At 37.8% G+C, this 14,281-nt stretch overlaps 1 protein-coding gene across 1 annotated transcript in view; it reads right to left on the bottom strand.

Annotated features, from left to right (window-relative positions):
* LOC105034433 (acyl-CoA hydrolase 2) overlaps positions 1-14,281 on the bottom strand; it is a 100,397-nt gene that overhangs the window by 43,167 nt on the left and 42,949 nt on the right. The window contains exons 7-9 of the mRNA XM_010909596.4: positions 13,761-13,838; positions 10,770-10,857; positions 4,032-4,144 (exon numbers count right to left, since the gene is read on the bottom strand). Of these exons, the coding sequence (XP_010907898.1) occupies positions 4,032-4,144; positions 10,770-10,857; positions 13,761-13,838 (279 nt within the window). The remainder of the gene's footprint in view (positions 1-4,031; positions 4,145-10,769; positions 10,858-13,760; positions 13,839-14,281) is intronic.

The raw sequence follows: 14,281 nt of genomic DNA, 5'->3' as shown, positions 1-14,281 counted from the left end.
AATTTTTGAAATCTATACATGCATCCTACCCGATTTCCTAACAGACAAAAGTCAAAAGCAAGAGTTCAAGAAGAAGGTAATGGTTGAAAGAAAGATGTGGATGATGATATAAAATGATATGCATAGATATAAAGCAAATGTGTTGGAAGAGCAGTGAAATAATAAAATGCTTTTTAATTGTCTAAATTATCATATTTTTGACATTCAAATCCTCGAGATTGTAACAAGGGTGGATGATAAATTTGCTTTAGTGTCAACAACACCATAAGACATTCATAGTTTGTCTAATTGAAGGATCATATAGCTGATTTCTCGTATGCTTGAAATTGCATAAAAAGTAATTCTAGTCCATTTTAGTGTTAGGCTTCAGACCATGGTTCGCCGAACCAGACCGAACCGCTAGGTTCGGCCCATACTAAGCTGAACCGACGTAGAAATGGTCCGGTTCAGCCCTGATTTTTGAATGAGGGCCCAAACCAGGCTGACCGCCTAGTTCAGTACGGTTCGGAGCTGAACCGACCAGTTTGGCCCTATTTCTTTTTTTTTATTTTTTAGTGTCGATGGGTTGGGGTTTCCCTTTGTTTTATCTTTTTAATGCTGGTACAGTATGGTACCATACTGTATCGGTGGTTGGCACCGATTCTACCTTCCTTGCTTCAGACTTTCCTAAACCACACTAGTGATTACATTGCAACCTATGTAGCACCTTATTGTTGAGATGGACTGGAGTCATGATACAATTCACTCCAAAAGTAAACCCATCTAATAGGGTGTTATATTTGCCTCCAAAATCCTTGGAAAGAACTATTACTCCCTAGGCTTCCTTGATACCCATCTATCCAATTTATCATCCTAGAAGATTACCGACTGCTTGTATCTACATAATATAGTTATCTAAGAAAACTTTGAACTTCAAAATGTATGGAAAAATTTCCCACCTGATGCTAGGTGTGGTTTACCACTGTGATAACTCGACTATTTTGTCTAGTTAAATACTAAAAACATTATTTTAAAAGGAGGGGGGGAGGCAGAGAGATTTCATTCCTCTATTTACCACCATTTGTATTCATGCTATATCATATTATAAAAATTTCTAGGCCTATTATAAACCATTTAATCATAATATAAATCTACATGACATAAAATATGTTGATGTTCTAGTTTGAGATAAGGTCCACCCAAAGTTCAGTGCAAAATAATAACATTAGCAGATGCAATGCAAGAATTCAGATTGTGTCCGTAGAATAAATCCCCACTATACACATCTCTTGCGTCTCTCAAATTTAATCACCTCCATTATGTTATATGTCATCAGGTATTCCTTTCTTGCTCACTACAATTTTGATCCATTAGCTGACAAAATCAAAAAGCTTGAGCCTTGATTCAGCTCTAATATGTTGGAATATGGATGTCTCTTATGCATACTATCCTGGAATCTCCGGTTGTAAATTTATACAAACTAATGTATTGAGCATCAAATGCTCCTTACTTGTCTTCAAAGATCTAAGGATTGAAAGATCTACTTTCGATGAGCTCCACTCTATTTTGTATTCAATAGACCTAGGAAATGGCAAAAGTAATAGAGGACCATATACAAATGAGCAATGTAACTCGGACAAATAATATGGGTGTCAAGCATCCAAGTGTCCAAAATAAATCGAACTTCTAAAAATTAGATGTGGGGGCACATTTGTATCTTATATATTTATGTCTAAATATTTACTAGCATATGCACATAATGAATAATGAGGTAGATCTACACATGATTTTCAAAACCGTTCCAAACCGGCTGGTTCGGGGCATACCGAACCGTACCGGCAGAGAACTAGAATGGTTCCGGTGGAGAAAACGACACATGTCGGTGCCAGGGAAGAAAGAGAGAAAAACAGAGGTAGAGAGAGACAGAGGAGGCCGTCAGAAGCCGACGATGACCTTCTGCGGCCGCCGAAGGGTGGCGGAAGCCATTGTGGCTCGGTTCGCCCAATGGGGCTGCCGCAACGAGCGAACAAGAGAGAAAAAAAGAGGGGGAGAGACCATCGGAGATAGGAGGATGGGACGGTGGAGAGGCCATCGGAGGTCTCTGGGTGGCCGTTATGGCCACCGAACAGCGTTGCGACCGCAGAACAGGAGCTATCACCCTTGTTCACGTATCAGCTCTTTTTTAAAAACAGAGATGAACAGTGAAGCCGATTTGGTGAAGCCGACAAATCATTTATCGGCTTCACTGTTTAAGAGGTTTTTAAAAAAAAAATTAAAAGCAGTGAAGTCGGCAATCGGATTGCCGCGCATGTGGAATGCACCGTCCGACGGCCACGGTGGCCAATCGGAGGCCATCCGACGGCCCCTCCAACTCCTTCCCCTCCTTTTCTTTCTTCCTCCCTCTCCCCATTTTTCTCTCTTTTCTTCTCCCAATTCGCTTCCTTTGCCTTCATCTGTTCGCACCAATCTGGTACAATACGAGGCCGTACCATACCATGCCGCTGGTTGGTCAGAACGGCCATCGGTACCGACACAGCAAACTTTGTTTACACTACTTAAGTTCATAAAAAAACTGGGTAAAATGGTTGCTGATTGCTTTGTTAGAATCATGGGCTTTCATGTATGAGTGTCAAAAGTAGACAAAATGTTGATGGAATGAAGTTTCTATAAGTGTCATTTAGGGCCTATTTGGATGAATGAGCTGAAAATCCAATTGGATTTGTGATTGGGCCAGCCTACTCTAAAACCAATCCTAGATACTTACAAATATAGGCCTAGCCTAGCCTGTACTGGCCCAATCCATCAATTCAGTGGGATTTTCAGCTCATTCATCCAAACAAGCCCTAGGTATTCTGAGCAAGATCCAGAGAACCGATACCAGGATCGATGCTGGCCAGTCGGCAGTACGGATCCATACTGGATCGAACCAGCACAAACCGACACAAAAGTGAAGAAAGGAACTAGGGAGGAGGAAAAGAGTGAGAGGGGAGGGGGAGGGAGGGAGAGGGTGGCCAGAGGAGATGCCATCGGTAGTCACAGGCAGGCTGCAGGTGCGCTCGAAGGGCCGCTAGGCACCAAGGCCTCTGCTTCCTCTGCCGAATTATGGCCAAGAGAGAGAGAGAAGGGAGGAAAAAAAAAAGAGGGGAAGTCATCGGAGAGGCCGCTGGAGAGCCTCCAGTTAGCCATCGTGGGTGTCGAATAGCAAAATCGTGGTTTGTAGCTCCACGGGCATGAAATATAAGGCAGTTGCCCCTATTTCATGAAATTTTTTTAAAAAATTCTGACCACAATGAAGCCAGCAATCGGTTTGCCAGCTTCACTATTCATCATTGTTTTTAAAAAAAAAACGATAAATAGGGACGGTCGTCCTTCTTCCCCATGGCTCCATCCATGCCTTTTTGCCACTCGATGACCATGGCAGCCATCCAATGCCCTCCAACGGCCTCTCCGTCGGCTGCATCTTCTTTCGGTACCCTCGCTCCTCTTCTCTCTCTCTCTCAATTAAATATCCTATCGGACGGCACAATCGCGAAGGCCTCCACAGCCCTCCGATGGCCTCGACGGCTCACCGTCAGCCCTCTAGTGGCATCATCATCTTTTTCCCTCTCCTCCTTTCTCTCCCTTCCTCTCTCTCTCTCCTTCCCTTTTCCTCATCCGGAGTTCCGATTTGAAAGGTCGAACAGCCCCTATTTGCAGTTGGTACGACTTGGAACACCTTGAAACATCCGATTCGGGATGGTTTGACGAACCATGGTTCCGAGTGTCCAAGCATCCGACACAGTGTGAAATTTAGACTTTAAAAGTCTCCAGGTAACATTGCAAATGACACAGTAGCAACACATAATAGAAGTCTTTAACATTGATAATACTTTGCTGTTTCACACTTATATAATCTAATTACAAAAAACTAAATAAAAGAGCATTCAAGTTCATCACATTAAACCTTCTGGATACAAACTCATTAAATTAGGAAGTTATATAGAAGAAAATAACAGCATGATTGATCAGCATATTGGATTGAGATTAAGGAGATGATTTCAAAGGGCCATCACCTGGAATGAAGCAAACAAAGTAAATATGACAACACCATGCTGTGTTGCATCTACCAATCTGGTAGCAAAACTATTTCCGTCACGTACACGATGGACCCGATAAATGATTGGCACTACGATAACATACACAATTAGAGAGGTTATTTGTACCAAAGTTACAAAAAGTGACTTGAAGCATGCAAAAAGGGAAGGAAAAAAGAAAGACAAATGAAAAAATCATGCAGTTATCACACTCACATAGCATCAATAGAAAGGAAAATGTTGTACCTTAAACCAAGATTAAACATGAAAGAGACCATGACATCTAATCCATGTCAAAGTTTAGCTTAATGATCTAAAGGTAATAAACTAGGAAGCAATTATTCAATGTGTAGTACAACTCAGTGATAGAAATGATCATCTTGTATGTATACAAAGTACATATGTAACCACATAGAGAACAAGTGAACAAATGAACACAATTCAGATAAAGACTATGCATGAAGAATAATACATATGCACATCTAAAACTAACCCCAACCCTCCCCTTAAAAAGTTGTGATGTAGTTGTCAATATTTAATATATAAAGAAGTTGTTGACTGACACAGCTAGTTGCAAAAACACTTATAAATCCACAGACAGCTAACCAACAAGAATAATGATCTACAGCTAAATGAGTAGAATATTTTAAAAAGGTGCTCTCACACACTCATTTTAAGAAATGCATATAAATATTGTGAAGTTCCATACAGACTGATGAATGTGTTACTAGAAAATCAACGGTTAGTAAAATCATCATATTTTTCTAAAAGCTCCTTTTATCATTTCTATTAAACATAAAAAATAAATTTGTTGTTTCAGATTATTAAATAGGGGCGCATGCAGATTATCTCCTAATTAATGACAATTAAAAATACATCCAAACGGATAAACATTGGTTTCACTTATTTTTAAAATTTATCAAAACTGTGGTTAAGAAATAGTCGTTCTGCCCTGAATAATTTTATTATTCGCAAATTTATGAAAATGCACATGAATCCAATTAAAAGTACAAAAAAAGAAAATTACATTTAAGTTTTTAGTCAATCCAAAATATATAGTTTCTACTTTTTGATCAACTAAAAAGTTTTGGGTTCTTCCTGCCATATTTTGGTTTTCAATCAATGCAACATGAGATTTTGCCCATACCCATATGAGTCTTGGAAGAGTTGAGTAAGAAATAAATATGGCTTCTGCATGTGAAAAATAAGCAAGGGGAGCATGTAACAAAGAATGGCTGAAGGTAGGTTGAAATTTCATGCAGCCTCTTGTTTTATGGAGTTGCTTTTATTTTTGCCAGTTTCAATGGAACAGATTGAAATTGATCAATTTTCCACTAAAATAGAGTTTCATGCAACAGTTTTAGCTCGATCTGATCAAGACTGATTGTTTATCAGCCCATTTACATGACTATGGCAATAATTTCAAGTTATTTCATTACACAAAGTATGCTTGTTTCCTGGATCATGGACAGGCAATACAGCCATCCTATGTTAAGGCCACCATACAAGATCAGTTGTTTGCCTGATCTGACTTTGAGCAACTTCTTCATTTTGAATCTTTGCGAGATCAATGTTAGGGTTTTGATGCCTCCAGTGCCAAGATGCTACTAACCTAATTAAGCAGCTGCATCATGTCTAATGAAACCTATGGGCTATCAAGATTTTCTTTTTGGAAAAGAAGATAATAATAGAATTGCTCAAACATGAAGGGAGATCTTGATCAGTTGGTCGAAATAACCAGTGTCATATTCTAAGGAAGGCACAGGTAATCTACAACTTGAATCTTGTGCTAATGTTTGGTCATGAAAGTCTAAGAAAAAGTCAAATTGTTAACTCTTGCATAGGGCATGAGGCATCCAACTATTTTTATGTGTGCTAATATTTATCTTCGGAAATTAAATTCAAAGCCAAATAGCTTTGAATATTTCCTGAAGACAGCAGAATAGTTAATTGGCATGACACTGCTACAGCTTTTAAGTAGCTCATGTAAAAGGGGATAAATTTTAAGTATTCAGAAGTCAACAATGTAAGTACCTTGCTAGTCCATAACATTAGGAATGTATTCTATTGGACAGGTATTGACACAGAATAAAATGCCATACCACGGTCAGTCCATGCCAGTCTACATCAATGCATGCCTATTTGACATTGCACCACACAGACCCATTTTCTATCTCACAACCATTGGCACATGACTACATGGCATGGTAAGATACTCTATTGTCCAGCCTACGATCTTCATGAGTTTGGCAATTGAGAGTTTAAATCTTGGAATAAACTAATCTTTTTCTTTTGTTACATGGTATTTTATTCTAAATATAACTGCAGTTTCTTGATGCTGGTGTACTCTTAGGAGATCACAAACTTGATAATAAGCTTACATTTTACTTATGATAGGAAAAATTAGTTTCAGTTTTAATATTTCAAGTACTTTCAAATTTATTCTCTCAAAGTGATTCTTCAATAGCCTGAAACTACTAGGAGTCTCCACTACTCTTTTTCCCCATTTTTTGGTGCAGGGTTGGGTGTTGGGGTTTAGTGAAGTTTATATCCTCCTCGAAGTTATCAGGAAAATCTTTGGGGGATGTTTATTCTTTCTATTTTCTTTTCTTTGTTGGGCAAAATTTTGGATTTTCACAGAGAGCCGTTTTGGGCATCAAATATGAAGTCTAGTTTCTCTTATTATATGCCCCATTACTCCTTATGGGAAATAAAAATTAAAAAGGAACCAGTTGGGCAATTAAAGTGAGTAATGCGGCAGACCATAACGACTGAGTTTGGCTTAATTTAAAATCAGTAATAAAGCTGAATGCCTGCTACAGTTGTTTCCCACTTCCATCTATTTTCTTCTTGTTGCGCCATATCTCTGTACAGTCATCTCTATATTTTCTTTTCTTTATTTTTGAGTCACCTACTGTCACGCCCCCGACCCGAGATTTTGAATCGAGGGTCATGGCAACCGCCGCATACTTATAGAATACTTTTTCCATAAGCATGCAAGGCATCTCATCATGATATCTTCACAAACAGTTAAATAATTTTTTTTTTTTTTAATATCTCAATAAATTCAACAATAATTCAAAGGCTTTGTATCAAATTCAATAAGCCTTCCAACCTAAAATAAAAGTACGAAGATTCTGCTTCTGATCACTCCTCTATTCATATCTTGTATCATCTTAATTCCTCAACATCTGTAAAAACAGTAAAATAAGAGGTAATGAGCTAGACAGCCCAGTAAGCAACGATCACTTCTCAACAGATTTCATCAGGCATATAAGTAAATAATCATTTATAGAAAATAAGCATATAGAGTTCATCAATTCGAAATCAATTTCAATTATGCAATATAATTCATGCCAAATTCATTTCTTTTTCGAAATTTCAAGTTTCTTTCGGAATTTCAATTTCTTTTGTTTTTCAATTTCTTTTCGTCAACCATGAGCTATGACCATATTATCCCTGTGGCAGGGTCATAATACCGCGTATCTGCTTGCGGTGGGCTGCGAATCATCTGGCAGCCAAGTCCTTTGGAACCGCTGGTCTAACTGGCGGTTTTGTTGCTGGTCTATCTGGCGACATGTCGCTGGTCTTACTGGCGACATAAATCCTTAGGACAGTCAATTGCCAACGTATATGCCCCCGTTGGCGGGGTCCTCAACACAGTCAGGTTGTCAATTCTTATTGTTTCTTATATCATAATTCTTCATAAATCATGTTTCATATTCTAATTTCGATAATAAAACATATAATCATGTAGTATCGAAATCAATCAATATAATGCATTATGAAATCAATATATTCAATCATGCTTCATCATAACATTTCAAATAAGATATTTTCATAACAAAAATACCATTCATCCAATTCATGCATCGTTTCACAAATCATGTCAGAAGAATACACTATAATTTGCCGATGAATCTAGAAAAGGTGAAACATTACTTACCTCGAACGCATTCCAATAAATCCATAAAATTCTATAAATTTTCTTCCAAAAATTCTGTTCGTAGATCATATCGCGATATCCCATGATCAAACATCCACAATCCTATACAGAATCAATTTGAATAATTAGAAAGAATACGAATTCTATATTTCAACGGTTTAGATTGGGTCCGATCATCTAATTTCATCTAATCAAAATCTAATTAGGACCTAAACGATCCAAAGTTTGACTATCAGATCAAATCGGATTCGAAGTGATAGGACCAAGGTTTCTTCATCGATTTCATAAAATCAAGTGGAGAGAGAAAATCAGAGGAGAGAGAATTCATGAGGTACAATTCGAATTGATCAGGTGACACAATCCAACATTACGATGGGTCCAATATCTCGATTGGTGAAATCAATGTGATCAAATCAAGTCATGGCTAGATCGAAATCATGGATGATCAAATCTAAAGATTCATGGTCTGATTAGAGTGGGTGCCAGTACGTTGTCTGACAATCATGGATCAGGGTTCTTCATTAGAATCAGATCAGACTTATTAAAAGAAATTTCTTCATTCACTAACCTTTTTTTTTAGAGAGAGAATCAATCAAGAGAGAGAATATTTTAGAGAGAGAAAATTCTAGAGAGAGAAAATTCATCTTGAATTCTTCAGACAATATGATTCAACAAATTCGATCGATCAGATCAAATCATGCTAAGATTATCATGTGGACAATTCAATAAGATCATGAGAAATAAAATCTAAAAATACTTGATCTGATCAAAGTGGATGTCGGTGTACCGTCCGACGATCACGGATCAAAAATCCATCACGAGGATCATTTAAACTCATTGTCATTCTTCTCAAAATTCTAGAAATCTTAGGAGAAAGAAATAATCTAGGGAGAGAATTCTAGAGAGAGAAAGTAGAGAGAGAAAGTCCAATTCTAGAGAGAGAAAATACCAGTTCAGGCTGAAGAGAGAGGAAAGAGAGAGAAACTCTCTTTCTCATATTTTATTATTTATATCATTATTTATTAATTAATTTAATAATTTTTCTTTTCTTTTCTCTCTCTCTTTTTTTTTTCTTTTCCTTTTTTTTTTCTTCTTTTTCTTTTCTTTTTCTTTTCTTTTCCTTCTTCTTCTTTTCTTTTTCTTTTTCTTTTCCTTCTTCTTCTTCTTCTTCTTCTTCTTTCCTCTTCTTTGGCCGAACGGGAGGGGAACAGAGGGGCGTCGCCCGTGGTCCGGCGGGCTGCAGCGGCACGGTCGATGGTCCGGCAACGGCGGCCGACAGCAGGGAGCAACAGAATGCCGGCAGTGAGGCTCGGCCGGCGGGAGATTTAGAAAAAAACGAAAAACAGGGGACCGCCTCCTTTCCACGGATTTCTCCGGTCATTGGCCTATCACCGGCGGCCATGACTTTCGGAAAAGACAGATAGAGGGGTGGGGGTCCAAACCTAAGGGTGAGATGCCGCAAACGACGGCGTCGATGGTCGGAAAAGGGTGAAAGATGACTCGGCCGAACAGGGGAAAAACAGGGCATCATTTTCTTCTCGATTTCCGGCAAAGTCGGCGACCGACAATGATGTTTGGGGCCAGAGGGGAAACGGAAGAAGGAGAGGAAGAAAGGTTGGAGCCTTACCTGAGCTCCGACGGCGTCTTCGGCCTCTGTTTTCCGGCGAGCACAAGAATAGGAGGCCGCGGCTTCAATCGGGAAAATCGGAGAAAAATCTCCGGCAATCATCGGTGGCTGCAGGGTCTACCCATAGAGGAGAGGGGAAGGGTTCTTATAGAGCTCGTCCTAGGGTCTTTCAATGGCCCTAGGACTCCGATTCTTGATCGGAGAAGAGGAAGACTCCGATCCGGAGTCTCCCTGCTCTGTTTTTTTTTTTTTTTTTTTTTTTTTTTTTTTTTTTTTTTTTTTTTTTTTTTTTTGGGCTTTGATCTGCTGGGCTGGGCTTTGGGCTATAACACCTACCAATAGTTTTCTCATTGACCATTGGATTCACTGCAAAGCAAAAACTGAGTTGGATATGACGATGTTAAGCTCAATGTTCGACACAAAACAATAAGAACTCTGGAGGTTCTAGTCTGAATGTAACATCCTGATGCACAATAATCTCCCTCGAATTCCTTGATCTTTGTTTTATTTATTATAAATATACAGACTTCTTTTAGACTTTATGTCTAGTAATTGAAGAATGACCTGATCTGAATTCCTGAAGTATGAGATATCCTTTTCCTAGTCCTCTTGCTCTAGAACCCAACTATCATACATCAGCCCATAGACTCTTGGATAACCATCTCTACCCTCCTTTTAATCCAGAAAAGGTTTCAGATCCTTCCTCCTCCTCTTTCACCTGCCATCACTCATATGCAGATCTTATCCTCTGCGGAGTCATGTGTCTACTAACTACAGCAGAAAGTCAGAAACACAGAGCTGATGTTTCAGAAGCAAAATAATATAATAAGTTGCATCATTATCATTTGCATCTATGAAAAGTCAAAAACTATCTATAAAATTGAAAGTCATAGTTCAATGAGTTAAATATCCAGACCAATTATATATTTGAATGAATAATTCTCGACACACGAAAGGAAGAAACAGATACCAGCAACATATACAGAAACAAAGTATCAGCAACGTATACAGAAAAACAAACAGCTTGCACAATCACAATATAGAACTTGAGTCTAGTGTATAACAAGCTATATAGAGCATGAGATGCATGAATGGTTAAATCATAATATGCAAGTAGATATAACAAAACACAAAGTCCACTTACAGTTATTATCTCCAGCCACAAGAAAATACACATGCAAACTATGCACAAATTTAAGGCAATCCACAGTCTTTGATGCTGCTGCTAATGCCTGCATGAACCAAGTGTTTGAGAAGGTTGTATGAATCTCATAGAGAAATGGAAGATTTGTTTCATACCGCAAATTTCATCCATTTTGTCATGCTAAAAATAAAGTATTAGAAGGTGATAATTCTCCAAAAAAAATATACAAAACTTCAGCAATCACAAGAAGAAATGCAAATCAGCAAACTGAATGCCCCTATAAAATTCATCGGTCAGTAAAAGTAGTAGTGTTTATTTTTCTTCCTAATGATTAAAGAGGTTGTGTGCTTTATGATATTGATTTTATGATATTCACATAAAATCACATAATTAGGAATCAAAAATACATTTATAACATACAAGTAAAATTAATAATTGAAATATAATCAGGTTGCTGAATATAATTAGATTTTGATGGATCAATACTATATATAACTATTATAAGTAACATGTTTACATATCGACTTAATATAACTGAAATCCGTTATTTGAATATCTTTATTTTACATTTCAAAGTTCTGAACCTAGTTATTCCTAGATATGATTTTACTCAAAATAAACCAGGAATTTTATTTTAAGTCCCTTTGGCAGGGCATATAGTCTTATAATTACCCGTGTTTCATATTCAAGATAACATGAATTTAATTAATATCAGGAATAATAGACAGAAAAGGAGCATCATACATATCTTTTCTGTTAGCTTCTTTCCCTTGTTGATTAACATGAGATTTCAAAAATGAAACTCACATAGGCATTAAAAAGGGGAGAAAAGTTGTCAGGCATGTATGTGGTCCTCTTTATGAGAATTAGCCTTTAACTAGGGTCCTAACTTGCTAACAAAACCTTTGGAAAGTTTCCTTCATATGTGCAGTCAAAGAGGGGCATAACAATGAAGGAGAAAAACATACACTATAACAATGATTCAGTGAAAGACAAAATTAAAGTTTACCATGTCATTGGACAGCCTTATGGTTTTTTAGTTCGTAATCATAATAGTGGAAGAGAACTTACAGGTTGGCCATTTTGGATGTCATCCAAGCAGTCATTCACAATAAAGTTTATCCCAAGGTTTGCTGTGCTAGTACGAGGGCTGGACCAATCAGCTGGTTTGATACGCCCCCATGCTGTTCCATGTTGGGCCCAATTGACACAGCAAAGAGCATGGAGAGAGAATGGAAGAGAGGAAAAAGAGGGAGAAGAGGAGAGGGAAGAAGAGGGAGAGAGGATCTCCGGAGGTCACCAGAGGGCCATCAAGGCCGCCGGAGGGCTGCCACGCCTATTGGAGGGCCGAAGGAGGGGTTCCGCCCTCCTTCCCTCCCCACCCCCCTCTCCCTCCCTCTTTTTACCTCTTTTTCCTTCTTCCACTTCCCCCTCCTTTTCCGGTTTCCCGTTTCAATTGTGACAACCGTCCCAATCCACCACCGTCATAGCTTTGTACTCCCCAAACCAAGAAGTTCAGGATGATTCCGCAATCCTTGGTTTATCCTAACAATCATCTCAAGTTATGAGAAGACAATTGGGTTTTCTTTTCTTCTCTTGCCTTTTCCATAGTGCATTCTGCTCTGAAGGAATGCTTGAGACACGGAACTATTCTTTTACATTAGAATCGGATTTATTTGAGCAATTAGGAACAGCATTAAGGTTTTCTGAGGAGATGTGGTATATTAGATAAAAGTCATGAGAGACAAAGTAAGGATTCTAGGTTTCTCTTCTTGTTGAACAAACAATTGGTGGGAATCCTTATATTAGAATATCCATCTGTTGCATTGAGTTCAACATCTAAATAAAGGCTGATTTCTACCTCATTCTGAATTGAATTCCTCAAGTTTACATTTACAAATTGATTTGTTATTGTTTGCTTTCCTTCAACTCAAATTTGGATAAAAACATAGTTGTCATAACCTTGAAATTTGAAAAGCCAAGGTTGAATCCTTTGAAGATTGGCATAGCCCTAGGATCTCCCTTTGCTTGTTTCCACCTACAAATGATGGGGAAAAGTCTTTTTCCCCGCTAAAAACCATTGCCAAGCAGAATGAAACAGTAACACTCAATTTGGGCATCAATTTGGCATTCACATGGGGTGAACCAACTTTGATCTGCCTCGAACTACTTGATCCAGCTCAAGCAGCTTGATCCAGGGTCAGTTTGAATGGTATGGGACATATGGGTAGTATTTCCTAGGCTGAAACCCCGCATGCTGCTTTAGGATTGGTACGCTGTGTCCCGTACAAACTGGTTTTCCAAACATTATGTTGGCATAAACAATACAACATTATTAAAAATCATTTCTAACATTATCTCTATGACTGTCTGAGGCAACAGATGATCAATCACCTGTTGTTGCAGTCATATTTTAAAACACATTTATAATCCTCAACTCAGATATTATTTTTAACACATTACCAACAACAGTAATTCTGTAAGTGTATATACGCCATAGCAAGTTAGCAATAATGTGCTATGGAGGTGAAGTTTTTATCTTATGTATCATTCAGATTTTAGTTGTATGTATTAAGGGGGGAAGGAATAGAAATTAAATCCCCCCAACTCTCATTGTCAATCAAAAAATGTTTGAGTATCCTAGTTAACTACATAAGATACAAATCGCCCTCCAAAATGCATGTACTTAAACTCTATCCAGAGCAAATACCCAGAGATATTATTTGGGGACAAAAACCATGGCCTAGTCAGTTCTAAGACAAGACTTATCGACCATACTCATGGATATGGTTGCTAGCGTAGCATATTTTTGAATCCATGGATGTTAATTCTCTAAGTAATATTTATGGACAAGAATGGTCTATTGGATATCAATTTCATAATTTGACATTCACATAATACTACATTAACTCATTAAGTGAACATAAAATTTAAACAAAAGTTTCTGATGCATAGGAAAACATATAATGCAAGAGGTCAGTTAAATCATGCCTGTCCAATTAACTGTCCACCAAAAACTTGTTTAAAAGATGGAGCATCTGGCAAAGTAAACCCACGGAATATATCCACCTACCAAAAAACAGAGAACAATGAGCAGAAATTAAGAAACACTTAAACATGCTAAACTAAATAATAATGGATCAGAAGTCTTGTGATGTAACATCAATTTAAGACACTATAATGATAGAAAAGGATGCAAGCTCCACTAAAAGTTCAGAAAGCAAGAAATTTGAGCTTTTAGCTATCCAAACATAAGAACCATCTAATATCCATCATACTGATTTGTCCTACATGCTAGTTGTTTCAATTTAGCAGCACTGACATGCTGTTTGTCCGTTACTAAGGTCTCTTGTGCACTCTTAAATATGAAGATGCATATTTATTTGAAGTTAGGAATATACAAGTGCTTGCTACAATATTTGCAGTTCATCATAAACAGAGCAAATATCCTGAGAAGACTTGAACATGAAATATATAAAATCATAATTAACAGGTAATTACATAGAGGTTAA

This window comes from Elaeis guineensis, chromosome 11, assembly GCF_000442705.2.
Source record: "Elaeis guineensis isolate ETL-2024a chromosome 11, EG11, whole genome shotgun sequence".
NCBI classification, from domain to species: domain Eukaryota; kingdom Viridiplantae; phylum Streptophyta; class Magnoliopsida; order Arecales; family Arecaceae; genus Elaeis; species Elaeis guineensis.
This window is presented reverse-complemented; position numbering and strand designations above follow the sequence as displayed.